Raw genomic sequence first — 19,478 nt, 5'->3', positions numbered from 1 at the left:
AAGAAAGGGTACTAGTTTGCGAATCTGAGGGGAAATGCATTGTTGTCCCTTCTTCAGAGCACGTATATCCTCTTTGAAATGATGTGATTGTACTCAGAAGAGCCAAAAATGTGAAGCCTTAAACAGCTCATCAGGAGACATATTGTCAGTCTTGCGCTCTTTCAGTGAAACGCGACAATTGTGGGCAAAGCGCAATAAACAGAACGTGACACGCAGAAGCCTGGTTAGTCGACTGAATCGCATTGCCAACTGGCCAAGATCATCAGAAGACATTACAGTGGTCAAGGTAACAGTCTTCTTCTCCATCATGGCGGGATCCACTTCCACTGCATCTGATGACTGGAAGGCCACTGTCCGGGTGACTCTATTAACTACGGTGGACCAGTCCACCACAAGTGATAATCCAATAGTTGAAGAGGGAAGAGACCACGAGAGGCACAGTCAGCAGGATTGAACTCAGATGGTACGTGTTTCCACCAACTGGGCGGGTAAGCTCTTGGAGTTTGCTTACCCGGTTAGCTACAAAAGTATTCAACTGATGAGGAGATGAGTTAATCCATGCTAAAACCACTTGTGAGTCTGTCCAGGCTGTGATGGGATATACGTGCAAAACTTCTTGGTAAGTCTCAATCACACGAGCCAACATTAGTGCTACACAAAGCTTCAGGCGAGGTAAGGTTTGGCTCTTGACTGGTGCAACCTTGGATTTACTTATCAGCAGACGAATGATGGTTCGATCATCCGGGCACACTATGTGCAGGTACACCACGTCCGCGTAACCAATTTCAGAACTATCACAGAAACCAGGCAGCTGATAGGTAGAGCCTTCTGGACCCTTAATGAACCGAAAGACAGCAATGGAGGACAAACGAGGGAGCTCCTGCCTAAAATGATCCCACTGAGAAACAAGATCAGGGGGGAGGTGATCATCCCAGTCAATGGACCGCACCGACAACAGTTGCAATAGATGCTTTGCAAACATTAACAGTGGAGTGAGCCATCCTAGAGGATCAAATATTCTGGCTATGGTGGCAAGGATGCTCCTCTTCGTAACATGACTGGAGTGGCCTCGGATTACATAAGAGAAGGTGTCCGAGACTGGGTTCCATTGAAGTCCTAAGACCTTGACCACAACTTGACTCTCAGGATCCAGATCAAATGGTTGGGGCATATCAACATCTTAAGACAGAAGCCAGTCTATGAGCGCTGAATTAGTTGCTCATGAACTTCCTCAACTTGAAGCCCCTTTGGCAAGAAGAGCTCGGAGGTCCTTTTGGATGGCCAGAGCATATTCAAGAGAGTGAGAACCTGTAACTACATCATAGACATACACATCGGATTGAGGCAGCTGGAAAGTGGTCTTTCTCATCGACTGCCAGTTGTTGAAGAGTTCGAAGGGCCAAGAACGGAGCTGACGAGAAGCCATAAGTCACCGTCTTCAATCGATAGTCCTGCACAGGTTCCGAATCACAGAAGCACCAAACAATGTATTGGTAGTCCTGGTGCTGGGGCAGAACAGATATTTGACAGTACATTTGTTTAACATCTGCCGTAAACACAAAGGCACGTAGCCGAAAGTTCAACAGTAGGTCAAAAATGTCTCTTTGCAGCTTGGGGCCGGTTAGCAGTGTGTCATTCAATGAGACACCGGATGAGCTCTTAGCAGACGCATCAAACACTACTCGCAGCTTTGTGGTTGAGCTCTCCAGCTTCACGACACAATGGTGGGGGATATAATATGCTGGCGTCACATTAATCTGATCATCTGGAACTTTTTCCATGTGACCTGTGGCAAGATAGTCTTCCACAAACTCTAAGTACATCAGTTTGAGCTTTGAGTCACCTTTCAAGCGTCGCTCTAGGCGCATCAACCTATTTATAGCTTTGGGTCTAGAGGTGCCCAACTCAGGTCTCGAGTGGCGAAATGGCAGGGACACACTGTATCGGCCTTCTTCATTTCGGATGTGAGTTTCTTCAAACATGGTTTCGCAACAAACATCCTCAGGAGACTTGTGTTCTACACATGGGAATTCTTCAATTTCCCAGAACTTTCGTACATCATCATCTAATGGAGGGTAAGAAGTGAACAATGTGACACAATACAATGCCCGGCGGGATGATTGAGCTTCGGCTTCCACCTTTCACATGAGAATCCATCTCAAAAGAGAGTCGAGAGCCACTGGAGACCCTTCAATCTTGCCTCCAGTCACGAGAAGAGGAAATAGGTCTGTACCAATAAGCAGGTCAACAGGACCAGGGGTGTCGAAAGAAGGATCAGCAAGCTTCAGATGAGCCACTGATTGACGCACATCCAATGAGAGTTTTGCACTCGGCAAGCTATTGGTAATGCATGGTAACACAAATACATCCAGGGCAAACTTATTACATATCTGTATTGCCCACTGGGGAGATGACAACTGATGTGGAGGATTTAGCCACATTCACAGGTGTACTGGACAAACCATGTATGGGAAGATGGGCCTGTCTGCGAACCAGCCGGAGTTTTTGAAGGTACTGTTAGGTGATAAAGCTGGCTTGACTGACAGTGTCTAACAATGCACGTACAACACAAGGCACACCAAAACGATCGAAAATCTGTACTTGAGCAGTTGACGACAATATTGTTGTTGTTGAGGTAGGTTGAGCAGCAGTTACTGCAACAGTGGCAGGATTAGAGTCAGATGATGTCTAAGTTGGATGGGATGGAGTCTTCATCTGATCGCTGACCCCCAAAATGCAGCATGGAATGGTGACGTGCCTTACAATGATGACATGATGACTTAGAGAGGCACCACTTTGATCAATGTGATGGGGAAAGACAATTCAGACACAACTTATGCTCCTTTACTATTGCATATCGTTCCTTGGGGCTACCCTGCGAGAAGATAGGGCATAACCTAACCACATGAATGTCATTACACAAGAGACAACTTTGTGACTGTGGAGAACTTACTAATGTGTGTACAGGCTGACCTCGAGACTGCCTCCAGCTATTTTGGTACCCTTGAGCCATCTGTTTGGGAACCTGATTTCCCGAACTCCTAGAACAGGATGCTATCACAGCCTTATGAGCACGACAATGTTTTTCAAGAAACGACGTTAAACTACTACGAGTGGGAAACTCATCTGTTAATGTAATTTCCCATTGTGTTTGTAAGGCAGTATCCAAACATTTGCATAGAATGGGCAGCAGCATCAGATCCCACTGGTCTACAGGGACAGACAAGGCCTTAAGAGCAGACACATTCTCTGTAACAGTGTTCAACAGTTTGCGCAATGCCTTGGGAGAGTCAGCTGAGGCAGAGGGTGCTTGAAGTAAAGCCTCCAAATGCACAGACACAATGAGCCTCTTGTTCTCGTACTGGTAGTTTCCAAGCCACATCAAAGTTTACTTCAGACATGGGCAAGGCCTGAATCATGCTTGAGGGGTTCACCACTGAGATTAGTCTTCAGATAAGCCAGTTTCTCAACAGATGAAGGTCACTATTGTTAGCAATGAGTGTGCAAAATAGGTTGGAGAAGTTAGGCCAATGTTTAATGCTACCCTCAAAACTTGGAAGCGTAATTTTTGGTAAAGCCACCCCAGAATTGCTCACCTTGGGCTTTTAAGATGTCGAGCTCTCCATCGAACACCCCTCCAGGGCACTTACCGTCGTCATGACTTCAAAATATTTCTCTTCTAAGTCGTTTATACGTGCCGACAGTTCTGAGAGATCGATATCAGAATTTTGTGTTGCCCCAAGAACCACAAAATCCACCTCGATCTTATCACAGACTTGGGGTAGATCACGAACTGTGGCCCGAAACAAGCCTTGCTTAGAAGCATCGTCACCAACATTTTGAGAAAGGTCGACGGCACGTTTGAGCCGAGTTTCTGCTAGGCGGATATGCACGAGTGCTGAGCCTACATCTACCATGGTCACACACAGAAGCACAGGATGAAATCATCAAAATGGCACGAAAACAAAGAAATAAACACAATGAAGACCAATATAACTGAGGTTAGACACAGCAAATCAAAATTTATATCCAGCAAAAACACCTAACGCAACGAAAAACATAAGCAGACGCAGAGAAATAATACAACTTAATCCCTACACGAAATATATTCCACGGAAACAAAGACTATATAACAGTTTCTTAGGTCACTAAATCTCTGCGAATTACGTTGCCGAAGAGATCTTGACCATGAAAATAATCTAAATAACGAAAGTATAGCATACAAAATAACATGAACGAAGTGTGATTGTTTACCACGCGCACACAAAACACCAGTTTTAAACAACACCAGAAAAAACCGGAACTATCCGGCCCGGAGGACCAAATGTTTTGTCTAGAGACGTAAGAGACTGTAAAATCCATAAAAAACGAAACAATTAATAACGATTCACTCGCGAACAACTTGATTGGCAGCAAGCGTGCACGATAGCACAACTTACCGCCATGATGGTTGAACAACAACTGTTGCTTCGTTGCCGGAAGCTGCATGGCTACCCACCTTGGCAGGCAGCCAACTTAAAAACTTAGCGCTGCTAGAAAGCAGCACGGGAAGTACAAAATTCAAACGTTTCTAACACTATACACTAGGGCTGTGCAAATGTGACTTTTTCAATGCAAATCAAATGTGAATCAAATAATTGCAAATACGTATTTGCGAATAGCGAATAATTTGCGAATATTTTCTAATTAAGTTCTAAGTATAAATCTGAATAATTACAGTCCAAATTTGGCATATTATAAATTGTTGTTTAAAAGAGTAATGTTCTTTAGCTTTATTTACATTTTTATTACTCAAGTAACATGCAAATTTTTATCTCTTCTAATGGTTTAGTAATAAAACACAATCATTGATATAGAAATGTCTTCATCAAAAGCCAAGCCTACTCCTTGCCATCAACATTACGTAAATTGCAGTGCGAAAGGACAAATTCCTTTCCATGTTCTGGATCCAGGCATTGCCTCTTGGAAGTGACAATGTTCCCAGAAGCAGTAAAACAATGTTCTGAACTTCACTTCTTCTTCTGAAAATTAAAAACTGCAAAAAAAGTTTATGAAAGTAAACAGATCTACGATGTATCAGTTTTATTTTCCGCAATAAATAGTCAAGCGATTACCAATCAATATATCGAAGAGTTGTTTATTACAACTGCTTGTAAGCATGGTCAATATTCCATTCTCAGAGTCTTTTGGAATCAAACGTGTCAAGGCAAAATAATTTTAATGAATTTTGTTTATCGTGTCTTTTTAATTTTATCTCATTATTTACGTAACATTTTCGGTAGTTTAAAAACCGATTGCGCTGGAGCAATTCTAGCAACACAATTCTCTGGCCATGGGCCGCTCTACTGGCCATAACCACAAACGGACACGTTTTCTTTTTTGCTGTAGCCATGATGGCAGCTGTTTACTTTTCTATCGTTAAAAAAAATTCTCTATATTTGTATTAGTAAAATTAATAGAATGGTGACCAAAGAGTGTGTTTGCATTAGTTTTTAAAGGTTATTTATGAAAGCTGATGCGCTGGCATTGTTTTAAATATGTAGTTTTACACTTTTATATGGCACATGGCTCACCCAAAAATTGTGCTAAGGACAACTGGATATAATAAATTAATTATGCTACACATCACGTAAAGTTTGCAGTAAAAACGTAAGCATTTATGATAATTTTCACGCTACATTGGCTTTAACTGTTCTCAGTATGCCCATTTACCTAACCTAAAATTTGATGTAAGTAAAGGTCCGCTTACAGTTTTTTTTCTTCTGTTAAGTCTTGGAAAAATGATTTCTCTAGGTTCGACATATTATTGTATCACACGTTTTGTCAAACAAAAGTAATATTTTAATACATTCGAAAACTTTCGAATATTTGAAATTTTCAAATACCTCATTTGGTTTTGAATGTGAATCGAATCAAATATTTGATTCGCACGAATATTTGCAATTTCGAATATTTGCACACCCCTACTATACACTAAATTAATACACAATATTTACAAGTCCAAACAGTATGGTTATCCTGCATTTTGGTCTGATTTGGTAACATTGTATACTAGTATTAGTTATAATTTTGCAATAAAATTTTAAGGTTTTCACCATCTCTAAGTGCAAGGCATTGCAATGGAAGCAGTCTTTTCGTCATAAATGTCTCACTCACCAAATACCTAGGTTATATCATTTTTTCATTTTATTTGTGTGTCAACTATTCTCAAATGATGTTTTATAAATATTTTTTGATAAAGGTTAAAAGTTATGCAAGTGTTAATGATTGATATCACTTGTGTGACCTTTGCAGCTCGAAAATAACATTGGTGTTAGAATTTGTGGTCTAACAATAAATTAAAGGAGGCATAGGAAAAAATTTACAAAAAAAAGCCATCCAATAATAGCAATGACAAGAAAATGAAATAACCAATTCAGTGTGATAACTGTAAAATTTTACTGTAGAAGAATGTATGTAATTAGTTTAATGACCTATCAGCGAGCTCATCAAACACACGGGAGAATTAGGGTAAGGAATTGTCCCAGAATTTTCCGGAAGTGATGTGGGAAACCATGAAAAACTAACATTAGAAAAGAAAGGTTGTTACAACCCATGTTCTCTGGAGTGCAAGTAGAATTTAAAATTGCTATTTTTTTGCAGGAGCAAGATGCACAAAAATTAATGTAAATATATGCATATGTTGTGGCCGTCAGTGTTATTTAAACTCATTTAAAAGGTATTGGTATTCAACTCCTTTGCTCTCTGTATAGAGTCTCGTATAAAAATGCAAAAAAATAAATACTCTTTCACTGTTAAATACAACTCCCTCACTTAGCACGTCTTGAAATTGGGCGAATTCATTTAGTGCTATGTTAATATTTTATTGCCCCAGTCTTTAATAGCACATCTACAAATTTCAGTTAGCACAAAATTACAACAGGCAAAAAAAAGTCAGGCTTGATACCACGAAGTGTGCTTCAATTCAGTAAACAACAGATGTACTGTGGCATACAGTTAGCTTTACGAGGGGGAAAGAGATGTGTGTGCAGGGCTGACTTGCTATCGGCTGTTGTATAAACATCAGCTATGGCAAGTTCAGTTGCGACTATGGAGTGTAATGGACCAAATGTTTTTACGTTCGTGCGTATGCCGCCGGGCCGTACCATTGTCGCTTGGCCACAGACGGGGCTGTGATGACTTCAGTCTAGCCAGTGGCAGGAAACTTGCATGCACAAACACAAAGCAGCATCTGCCCATTCGTTTACCAGTAACTGTACGTGCGCAAGCACCTGCAGTTGGAATCATATTGGAATCATGGCTTCCAAGTGAGTGTGTAAGTATTCAAGAAAACTAGAAGTATTACGGCATGCAGAATGTCAGTAAGACCACACTTACCCTCTATCGCATAATCGTCACACCTATATTTTAGGGCGTCAAAATTTGGATAAAAAAAACCTCTCGTGTAATCGTTGCATGATGTTTTTGGTCCCACTATTTAGATTCGGAGGGCTTTGTGTGGGAATTTTTTCCATATAAAACAATGTATTTTAAAGTATAAATCTAATATTTATTTAGACATTACTACTTATTTAATTAAAGGAAATTCAAAATTGTCTGATGTGTAAATTTTCTGTTATAGACTTTTTAAACGTTATAACCTTTATTTGTTTGTTTGCGTCGTCACGGTGTACCACTTACAAAAATGTAGCCAGCGCTAGTTGGCATCATTCATGTTTGGTTTTTTTGCTTCCTGTATAGAGCGAGCACACGTAGTCAAATATCGATATCTCGCCGATTGCATGCAACGCGCGCTCTCTGTCCAGTGCCGATTTAACTACATTTATGGCCCGCAATCTTTCATGGTAAATGTGTACTACAACGATAGTTACGCGTTCGTTTAGGCTGGCATTCAGATCACAGATTTTTCTTTTTCTATTTCAAGTTGAAGAAAAGTTTTTGTTGCGTGACTTATTAATTTAAATTGTTTGGCGTGCTCTTTTATACTTCACTTACGGTATGTTGGTCGCACTTTAGTTTTGAGCAAGTCAACTGTGCGCACAATCGTACAAAATAAGGACTCTATCAAACATTTATTTATGTCTGATGTAGTTGGTTCTACTAGCGGGAATATAATTGACATTATATTCTGAAACAGAAATGAACAGATGATTCACATAGAAAAGGTTGTTAAATGAATGGTGCAATGAAAAAAAATCCCGTGCCTGACAGACTTGTGTGAACCAAGTGGTGATACACGAATAAGCACTTTAATGTTTGAAAAATTAAAATGTAAGTATCCAGACAGTAATATCGGTTTTACTGCCAGTTAAGGTTGGTCTGGAAAGTTATGGAAAAGGTCACGCCCAGGTGGGCCAGCCAGCCGAATGACGATAATTACATAACCACCTATCTCCCGTTATACGGTGTCATATTTGTCATACAAAGTACTACTCGATGGGTAGGCTTATGAAGATAAATGGTGTGACATATTTATCATTGAGTGTTATTCTACGCATTTATATTACGTAAAGAATATATCGCTACACACTTTGGAACACATTAAGTAAATTAGCCTTGCTATTTATGGAGACTAATGTGCGAGTTCAAATAACATAAACATTTTTCTTTAGGAATGCATTAGTCATGCTAAGTGAAGGGTTGGTGTATAACAAAGCTGGTAATATAAAAAGCAGATTGCAGAGCATCAAAATAATTAAAATGAAACTGTGTAGAGAACTAATTATTAGGAAACTTATGAATCTACAAGTTAAACATGAGCAGAGCTTTACCTTTCAATTCAAAAAATATTTATAAAAAAAATTATATTAAACAAAATACTCAATGAATACAATATATATATATATATATATATATATATATATATATATATTTTTTTTTTATTTTTTATTTATTTATTCAAATCGATAAGGCAGCTTATAAAACATATATTCTAACTTTATTTTTTTTACCCTTAATAATTAAAGTATTATTAAAAATAATTATATTTATTGCTATTAAATAAACCTATGAAAAGGCTTTCCCTAAACGTGTTCCAACAACTTGTACTTTCAGTTCACTATTCGCCATCCAAAACTAATCTATCACAATTACTGTTATTTACTAACTTCAGCAGTAATATTCTGATGAATCATTCTTACGTAATTATTGTGTGTACGTAAAATCAAATTGCCAAATTTAAAAGTGTACTTCGACATCTGACACTTGAAAGCCGAGTTAAATGGCACGCATGGCGAGCCCCCAAAACAAACTCTCCTTCAAACTGAAATTGCCATCAATACTTGATGTAAAATTTATGTATTACTGCCAAACACTTTATCATAATCATAGAAACATTTTCTGCTGCACTTGCAGAACAATCCCACCTGTTGCAGTCACTGTCCAATATGTCTTGGACATGGTGTGGCTCGAACCAACATAATATTAAAATTATAACTTACAGTTTATATCATTGTTACAATCCAAATACATTTCCAACCAGTAAATGTTCCCAGTTTATTACGCAAAAACCTTGTAAACAAAATTCTGACATAACTGCTCCCAGTCTAGCTGAAGGGAAACCACTCTAATCAAACGCCACAGTCCATTGCTCCATCGCGCACAAATTTGGCGTGCAGGCGAAGACTAGCGAAAATACATCCTCTCGTGTCTCCGCACCAAGTTTGACTCTCCCCACGCCAGAGGGCGCACACATGCGACTTCATGTCTTACCAACTATTACTTTTACTATTTCTTTCGGTATTGCCATCTTGCGGATTTTCTACACAGTAATACTGAAGTAGTTCATGAACCAGCGCGCCACTTTCACATGCCTTGGCATCTCGATAGTTTTGGTTGATCACATGCTCACTCTACCATTCAAATAATTAACTGTACATAATAAGTTACAGGATAAATAAATACAACTAATAAATGAGACTGCCTTGTGCAATAAATAATTAACGTTACCTACCTAGTTTATTAGCTGCGCTAGTAAATTAATTAAAAAATTTGCAATAAAATTCTAAAATATAAATAGTAATGCTGAGGTAGTGATGAGGAAGTTTCTGTTATTATAAAAGATCCTTTGGTTTGTGACCTTCAGCCATGATGTTTTCCAATTTTCACTATCAAAACAAGGGAATAAAGCTTGTGTAGGGATGTGCAAAGGTTTTAAAAACCAGGTATTACATTTTGGATACAATGTTTTATACTGAAGCCCTGCACACAGTTTTACACGTTGATGGGTGACCAGCTCAAAAGTTGGTAACTATTGCAACTGTAGAAAAAAATGTGATGGTAGTCTGATTGTGGCCTGTTTTGTAGAGCCGTTCGATCTCACCAACACTGCCAGATCGGTGTACGACCGGGATGTGTTCGAGAAAGTGAAGCATGTGTTCGTCAAGTCATTCAACCACCTGAAGAAGACGAAGAAACTGGAAAGTATATTTCGACTTGACGCAATCGATTGAACATGGTTGGCAAGCCGAGAGTCTTGTGTGTAAAGTTGCGTGTTCTCGTTTGGGGAAGAAAAAAAGTGATGCTGAAAAATGATTTGCTTTATTTGATGAGTGTAATGGACTTATTTCTGGCTTGGCTGATTTGTGCTGAAAATGTGGCAGGTTTGTGTCATCTTAAAAACAGAGCAGTTGGAGATGTGGTAGCCAGCCAATGCCTGCAGAGGTTAACGAAACTAGTCACATATGCATTATGCTGTGATCCAAGTTGACAGCTTTAATAAATGTCTAGAAAGAAGCATTTAATAACTTTTTTTGCTGCAATAATTAAAAACTGGTATGATAGTAGTTGTGTTAAAATATTTTTTAACTTTTTTAACACACAAAGAAATTTTCCCATTTTAATAATTGTTTTGTAAATATGTTTAAAAAAAAATTAAAAAAATTGAGATAGCCATTTTTTTTAAATATTTTGGCTATCTCAGCAAAAAAATATATATAATTTTGTGCTGGTATACAGTAATTAAAATATTGGGTCATTATTTTTTTTTTTTGTATTTTTATTTCTGTTATTTAAAAAATTTTCTGCCTCTGCATTTATATTTTTATTTTTTTAATGGGAAATCATGTTATTTTTTGACGTTTTCTGATGGCAGATTTATGTGTGGTTTTGGTTAAAATCCTGTAAAAATTAAATACCTCGTTGATGCATATATATGGATTTTTTTATGTCGCTGGACAGATCTTTAATTTTAGAAGAATTTTTCTTTGGTTTCATTATTTTAATGAACAGCCCATAATTAGTATTTGTATCTTTGTTGTATTACATTTTTTTGTTAAAGTACCGCAGAAATAATTTTTGTAACCGTTAGCAATAAAGAAACAACTTAATTGAAGCAGTGGCTGATCGTTGTCCATGGAACCACTTAAAATGAAATTGGTTGTTTAGAGAGTTGCTTATGAAGGGTTTTTGCGATGGCGATGAGATCTGTGCTATACATTCCATGGACTAGTTCATAATTTGTAGGCTTGTGGTGTGATAGTGTGTGTGAGAGATCATATGTATGTTATTTTAATGGCCAAAATATTTGCTATTTATTGCTGAGTGAAAAAAATAATTTTACAGGTGACTAAAAGTAAGCAATGCTCCTGAAAAAAATAACCATGAAAATAGTTGAGAATTTAAGGTTTTCCATTAAGTTGGTATGATACTTTGATATCCATGCAAGTACGTAATTTAGTGCAATATTACAGTTCCAGGCCATCTTTGTTAATGATAAGTTTCCTACATGCATGTTTTTTATGTTTAAGTTCCCAACGTGTTTAATTCTGTGCGTGTACCTTGTCCTTTGAGATTTTTACTGTTGTAGAAAATTGTTGGCTTCAAAAGAGTTTATTGTCTGTTTGGGGGGTGTCGTGCATGTTTGATGCTAGAAAAGGTGTTCGTACAATACTGGAGGCATTTCAGCATGCTTGTCTCGTAAGTGTAAATATATCAGTAAAGTTTAAATGAGAATTTGCAAATGTCTATTTAAATATTACATATATTTTGAATTGTGTGTGTGACAGAGAAGAAATTTGTTGAAGTACTTGGAGAGGCAATCTGAAGGACGTGATGTCTGTACTGTGCGGGGAGTGGTTTTAGCGCCAGGAAACTGAAAAGGAAGGTGGTTTTCAATGAAAGGAATTGTAAGTGGCGGAGTTGCGACTAGTCCAACGACACTGCCGTGCCGTGCTAGCACTCACTGTCGTGGCTTGAATGGCAGCTGCCAAACTTTCCAATGTCAAAGTGTCTTAACTGGAACAAAATGTATGAAGTGCCAAAGATGTTCTTCACTTTATGTAAGTTATTTGTAAACAAGGTAAATTGTAAGTAATTAGTAATACGTAATGCAGATATCAAAAATGTGTCGACAAAATGAATCCGAGTATAACAAATGCAGTTAAGTAGGTAATCGTAAAAAAAATTAGTAACTAATGATTATAAGAGGAAATGTTTGTCTGGTGAGATTTTGTTTCAGTTCGCACATTATGTAATTTGTATAAATTTTTTGTTTAAAAAATATACCGAGATCAAATGAGTATTTTTTTTTTTTATTCAGAAATTTATTTGTATTAGTTTTTACGTTTAGCTATGTCTTGTAGATTAACAATATGTGTGTTGTGGTAAAATGTTGTGTTCAAGGGTGTTAAAATTATTAGTTGTCAGGGGTGTGCGAAGACTGTTGTTTTGAAACAAAGTCTAAGATTTTTAAATATTGGTCTGTATTAAGAAAATTTCATAGATACAAATTTGAGTGCTTGAGTAGATGTTTTAACAGCACTTTCTACATACTACACACTTAATATAAAAAAGAACAATGTGAGAAGCGTTTAGCAAATTAATTAGCAAACTGCCACTACTTGTAAATAAAAAGAAAAAATTGTACAAACAAAAATTACGTACATGTAACAGCAAGATTAACTTTGGTAGCTACATTGGAAAAGTAAACACATTAAAATTTAAAGCAGTTTTTTGGACATAGGCTAACTGCAGTGGCGTATGTCCAAAAAACTACATTAAATCAAAATTCCCCATTGCATGAAACATTTAAAGAACCAATTAAAATTGCTGCCTATAACTAAGCTTCTTTTCAAAAGGATTGAGTGCAAGCTATTGTGTGATTTCAAAACATTTCATTAGGATTTTTTTTTTCTTAAAAGTGTAAGTACACATTGCTAAATAAACCATCATAAAATGTGGTATGTGTACGTACTTGGCATGATCTTACTCTTGTAAAAATGTATTGGCCATTGCAGCTTTATCTTTGTTTTTAGCCCTGTCTTCCCCAGAAGAGACGTCTATTGCCAGCTCACAGAAACATTTTTAAAAAAATGTGTGTGTGGAGTCCACGTACGACAGAAGTGTAACTACATGCTTATTAGGTACAGATAAAGATAAATTATTAGAATCTTTTAATGAAACAAGTAATAATAATTAAGAATATTAAGGATGCAGGCATGATCTCAAATTAAGAGTGGGGGGGGGAAGCCTTTTTCCTTGTACACTCACATCCGTTCACTGCCACTTTTTTGCATCTCTTTTAGCAGTTTATTCCCACATTGCCTTTGAAAATGCCTCTTATCTGCTTCTGCCTTTTTATTATTTTTAGGCATGAATTAAGAACACTATCTCCAGATGAATAAAATGAAAGAACAAAAATACACTCCAATCAAACATAAATTACACTTTAAGTCAATCTCAGAAGTCTATAACAACTTTCGACAATTTAAATCACAGTGTTCAAATACCAAAAATAAATTACACTTATAAAGCTTAAATCTTTTTTTTTTACAATCACACTATTTACATAAATTCAATGATACTTATAAAGTTAATTGCACAAATCAATAACAATAACTCTTTTCCACACAAATAAATAAATTGTAGATACTTTAAATTAAATAAAAGAAATATGGCAGCATCAATTGTTAGCCGTTACGAAAACTGAGTAGACAAACACAAGTGGTGTTACGAGAATTCTGTAGCATAACTGCTGTGTCATTTCTTGCTCTCCTCTGCCATCTCCCCTTCCGGCCGTTACAATTAGCATATAGCATGCTACGCTATGTACCTATACCCCCCATCCTTTACTGTCACCCCTTTCGACCGCTAGTGCATGCATTGGAGTGGTGTTGCCACTGACGCACACTCCTCCCCCACCACATACCTAACTATTCCCCTCATGCTGTCAAATTGTAGCCCCCTCAGCAAAGAAGTTTCACTTAAAAAATTTCTGAACCATTGTTTGCCTTCATGCAATGTAAGTTACCATTTTCTGTGTATGTGTGCAAGATGGGAGAAGATGATTGCCTGAGCTGTTAAAAGATAAACATCTCGCCTGCTATTTACAGCATTAGGGGGTGGGCCATCCGGGTCTCCACGCATCATCTACCGGGAACATGTGTTATAACATTTCAGGATTGCAGAGTCCTAATTATCTGTGGTTGAGTATTTTCTACCAGATCTGTACAGTTATCCATCTCTTCATTATGTTTTGAATGAAACTAATCACCAGGTGGGCTTTGTTTGCAAATAGTCTGCGTTCTCTTAACTGTTGGATAAAGATAAGAAAAAATGAAACATATCAACTACAGATCATACTTAAATTAAATTTAACTAAACCTTTTTAATATGCTAATAATTTCAACTTACTTACAGTGTGTGTTGTTTTAAAGATATGCATCAGGCCTTACCATTATCAGTGTCCTGACAGTTCTAACCTATTTTTATTGACACTACTGGTTCTCTTCCCATCTAAATGTGTTTAGATAATGGTGTTGGTTATGTTCCTGAACCACTGCATTAAACTGGGCTTCCACTTTTATCTATTCATTTAAAAAAAATCTTTGGAAACTTAAGTTTTTGAATTGTTCCACAAATGCAAGAAAATTAGTCTTTGATTAGACTTGATTTCCAAAAGCTTTGCACACCCCTGTTATTTGTATTAAGTTTTGATTTTGCCATGTTGGTATGTTTGTAATTCACTTTGTGTACTGTTAATCTAATATTTATTACCCACATCACTCCGAGACTTTTTTAAATTAGGTACATTATAGAATATGAATCTCAAAATTGTAGATCTAAATTTTAATTTTCACACCTCTTGACAGAAGTGTTGTAAGTGTCGCTGAGCATGTTAATTTAGTTGCATGTGAATAATATCAACTGTGTGTTCTAAAAAAATATTGCCATGTTAAACAAAAAGAAGTGTAGTGTCATACATCACTCTAAAATATTTTCGCACCACCTGGATTTCTTTGCTAGCAAGTGACCAACAGTTTACTGTGAACAGTGAATGAAAGTAAAAATTTAACAACACTTAAACACAATTTTTACTGTACAAATATAATGACCTAAGCAAAGTCCGAAATCTGGAAATTATACCATAACATGCTTGCAAGATAACTAGGTGGTGCAAAACTTTATTTCGGTAGTGTGAGTGAATGTTAAAGTAAACATTTCATCAATAATTTTCAGCATATAATGCAGTTGGTTGTTCAGAAGTTTTATTTCTAGTGCCCACTCTAAATAATTGTAAATTCATGATAGATTTTAAGACTTCAATCAAAAGGCAAGGAACTATTGGTGGTGATATGAAAATTAACACCACTATTTAAATCGTGCTATTCTACTCCCTGTCCCCTTTTTTATTTTTTAATGTGGTATAAGCCTGTCATAAATCTTTTTTGTAAATTAAATAAAATATTTATGGAGGTGTTATTTTTGAAAACTGCAATTTGAGACACATTTGTTGGTTTCCATGAAACGAGGAGAGAAAATAAAATTGATTTGTTAAATTCTGTAACAGTGAATTTTGTATTTACATGAACTCCTTTGCACTGTGTCAATTGTATCACTAGCTGTATTTCAAAAATTAACTATCTATCTATATATATATATATATATATATATATATATATATATATATATATATATATAAAATTATTTATTATTATTTGAGTGCCTACCAACAGTCAGAGCCTTTAACAGGTGCGCACTTAACAAATATTACAAAAAAATAACAATAACATACACAAAACACAATAATAACACAACAATAACACAACAATAAAATGGGACAACACAAACATATGACACAAGACACTTAAAAAAATATAACTTTATTTGTCAATTTTTATTTAATTCATTATCAATGAAATAACAATAATACATTATTTACATCAGAAATTATCTTAACTGCAAGAAAATTAATAATTCAAAATGTCTTTCATTGAGAGTTTGGCCCTTTTGAAAGGGTCTAAATCTTTCAAAATATCATTACAATTGTCAGTACACTGTTTTGATAGCTTATTTTTTATGTGATACGTTCGAAAAGGTCACATTGTTCTATGATTGAATGAAGGAACTGGAAGACCAATTTTGTTTAATATTTCAGAGCTGTGGTAAACATTTAGAAAACAATTTAGTACAAAAACAGTATCAGAAACTTTCCTTCTAAATTGCAGTGTATGCGTGTTCAGGGTTTCAAGGGTTAAGTCATAGTTAAAATTCTCTGAAATATCATTTATAAATGTTTGTTAAAAATGTATCAAAACAATTTATTTTGTATATTTTCAAGTCTATTTGAGTCAGTAGTAGTTATAGAGTTCCATATGACAGAGCCATACTCTAATCTTGATCTTACTAAGGTAAAATAAAGACTAATTACAGAATCAAGAGAGCTAGCCAAATAAGTTAAATATTGAATAAGTCCTATTATTTTGTTTGCACTTACAATTAAATTATCCACGTGGTGATGAAAGTAAAATTTAGAATCTAAGAGAATACCTAGATCATGCATACAATAAGTTCTCTGTATGTATCATGTTGTTGTTTATTACATAGTTAAAATTTTCTGTATATGTTTTCCTAGAATAATATTATTTTAATCTTCTTTACATTTAATTTCATTCCGTTAGTTTGACACCACTTAGTTACATTATTTATATCTTCTTGCAACAATATACAATCACTTGGTGTTCTAATGGTACTATATATTTTTAGATCATCCGCATAGAGCAGAGCTCTGGAATGCTGAATAACATTAACTATGTCGTTTATAAAAATTACAAATAAGTAAGGTGATAAGGTTCCACCCTGAGGCACTCCTGACGATGCATTAAAAGATGAAGATAAAGTGCTACAAATACGAACAACAAAGGATCTTTCATTTAGATAGTTACAGAACCAATTAGTGTAGGAGGCATTCAAACCAAAACTAATTAATTTATCTACAATTAGAGAGTACTTGCATGTATCAAATGCTTTACTTAAATCGAAATATATAGCATCCACTTGTTTGCGGGATAAAATTTCGCCGTGCGTATAATTAACAAACTCAAATAAATTTGTGATTGTAGTTTTACCAGGTACAAAACTGTGTTAACTATCCGCTATTAAATGGGATGTATGAAAAGAAATATGTTTATGTATAATTTTTTCAAAAACTTTAGAAAAGCCACATAAAAGTGATATTGGTCTATAATTAGTAGAGACCTGAAAAAATAGTATTTGCTATAAAGCGAAAAATAACGCGAATTTCAGCCTTTTATTTTGAATAATGCGAATTTCAGTCTTTTGTGCTAAAAACGCGAATTTTAGCATTTTGTTTGGTGGTCTATTTTTTTAATTTCAATTTCATTAGTACACTTTGACTGCCATTTACTTAATATTAAACCAATTAGGCAATTACTTAAAGTACCGTATAATTACGCAACCCGTTCTTAGTATCAATTACAATGAAAATTAAAGTCGTGAAGCAGAACCAAATCACGTATAGTAATTATCGCCATTTGCCACAAACACTGCATGGCAACGTGCGTGCCGAGCTATTGAATGTAGTTCTGACAGAGTACGCACGGTGTATGCAATCCAGCTATCGAAGTTAGACAACATGCGCGCACTCTGCACAGACACCAAACCAACTAGCTGGACTAGCTCTTGGTTCCTTGGATGTTTGGTTTTAGTTTTGTATTATGCGTACTGCAGAGTGGCGATGGTTGTGGAGTTGATATTTTTTATAAATTTATTATAAATCCATTTGAGGTATTTTGTTACATAAAGACTGGAGCACGAATGCAGACGTTAGTACGGTTGTACTGTAGGCGGATGTTATCTACTCTGTGGGCAAACGTTTTGTTTACTTTTTTCACTCGTTGGCAAATACTGTAAAATGATAGTACTTACAGAAAGAATTTTTTTTTCTTTATAAACAGCAGTGGTAGCAATTGTTCTACTATCTAGAAACAAGCTCATGGTCTGTTAAAGTGACCTAGAAATAAAGATTCAAAATATTATGTACCAGGACTAGGTTTTCATTGTGTGTTATTTTTGCGTCCACGATGCCGAAACCAACGGTGCATGTACAGCAACGAGCAGCCGAGTTCAAAAGTGAAGGACTTTATGCCTCTGATTCTCAAACTCTTATGTGCCGTTTTTGTAACTGTGTAATTTCATATGAAAAGAAAGATTCCGTGATAAAACATACAAAAACACAAAAACACATCAACCTTTCGAAAAAACAAAACTCTTCTGAAAATAAAAGTATGATTCAAACATCTGTACTTGCCAACCTACATAGTGCAAAAAGGAGGAAATTGGCAGTTGACAATCTTGCAGTTAAAACTACTGAGGCTTTCTCAAAAGCCAACATTCCTTTGGAAAAGCTGGATGATCCTAATTTAAGAGAATGGATGAATGAGTTTATTGAAGGTAAGTTTAATTTCAAATCTGTGACAACTAGGCATGTAGTTCTGTAAAGGATTGAGAAAATAGGGAATTTTAATTGCATTTTCTTCACATGTTTGTTTTAGGGGCTGGAGACTTGCCTTGCGTTAGATCTCTTAGGGAAACATATGTTCCTGTGATAGCACAAGCACACTTCGATGAAATAAAACAATTAGCACAGCATAAATGTGTTGATATTCTGTGTGATGAGACTACGAATTCCAAAGGGAGATGTGTATTTGTGGTGCTTTTTAAGATTCAGTCAAACAGTTTAACAGATCCAGTGGTAAAGGTAGCTGCAGTAAACATTCTGGAGAAAGCAGATGCTACAACATGTTCCCAGGCCATTCTCGAGTGTATTAATAAATACAGTGTCAATTTCATGGACATTCAAGCAATTGTCACAGACGCAGCACGTTACATGACGAAATGTGTCACATCGTTGCAGGTCCTTTTTGGAGAGCACGTTGCCCATGTTCAATGCTGGCCCCACAAACTAGCTATGGTAGGCAATTCCATTGGACTGAAAGAAGTAAATGAGGCTGTAGTAAAGGCGAAAACTGCGTTTCTTAATACACGGAAAAGGAAACATCATTATTTGCAGTATCTATCAGAACATACAACTAAAGCTGCAAATTTGTTTCCAATGCCAGTAAAAACACGCTGGAACTCGTGGTTCAGAGCAGTGTTTTATTTGGCAGAATATTTGGTTGACATTGTTAATTTCTTCAAGCTAGATGAAATGAAGGCTATCAACAATAGTGGTATTCACT

General features: G+C 36.1%; 1 protein-coding gene across 4 annotated transcripts in view; it reads left to right on the top strand.

The window, feature by feature from the left end:
- The window catches only part of LOC134538071 (poly(A) RNA polymerase gld-2 homolog A-like), a 61,124-nt gene extending 45,340 nt beyond the window's left edge, over nucleotides 1-15,784 (top strand). For all 4 annotated transcript variants that reach the window (XM_063379071.1, XM_063379083.1, XM_063379081.1 and 1 more), the window contains exon 12: nucleotides 10,306-15,784. In XM_063379071.1, coding sequence (XP_063235141.1) covers nucleotides 10,306-10,451 — 146 coding nt within the window. In that variant the 3' untranslated portion in view covers nucleotides 10,452-15,784. The remainder of the gene's footprint in view (nucleotides 1-10,305) is intronic.
- Nucleotides 15,785-19,478: the final 3,694 nt, after the last annotated feature.

This window comes from Bacillus rossius, chromosome 1 (genome assembly GCF_032445375.1).
Source record: "Bacillus rossius redtenbacheri isolate Brsri chromosome 1, Brsri_v3, whole genome shotgun sequence".
Taxonomy (NCBI): Eukaryota; Metazoa; Arthropoda; class Insecta; order Phasmatodea; family Bacillidae; genus Bacillus; species Bacillus rossius.
Note: the sequence above shows the minus strand (reverse complement) of the source record. Positions and strands in the feature narration are given on the sequence as shown.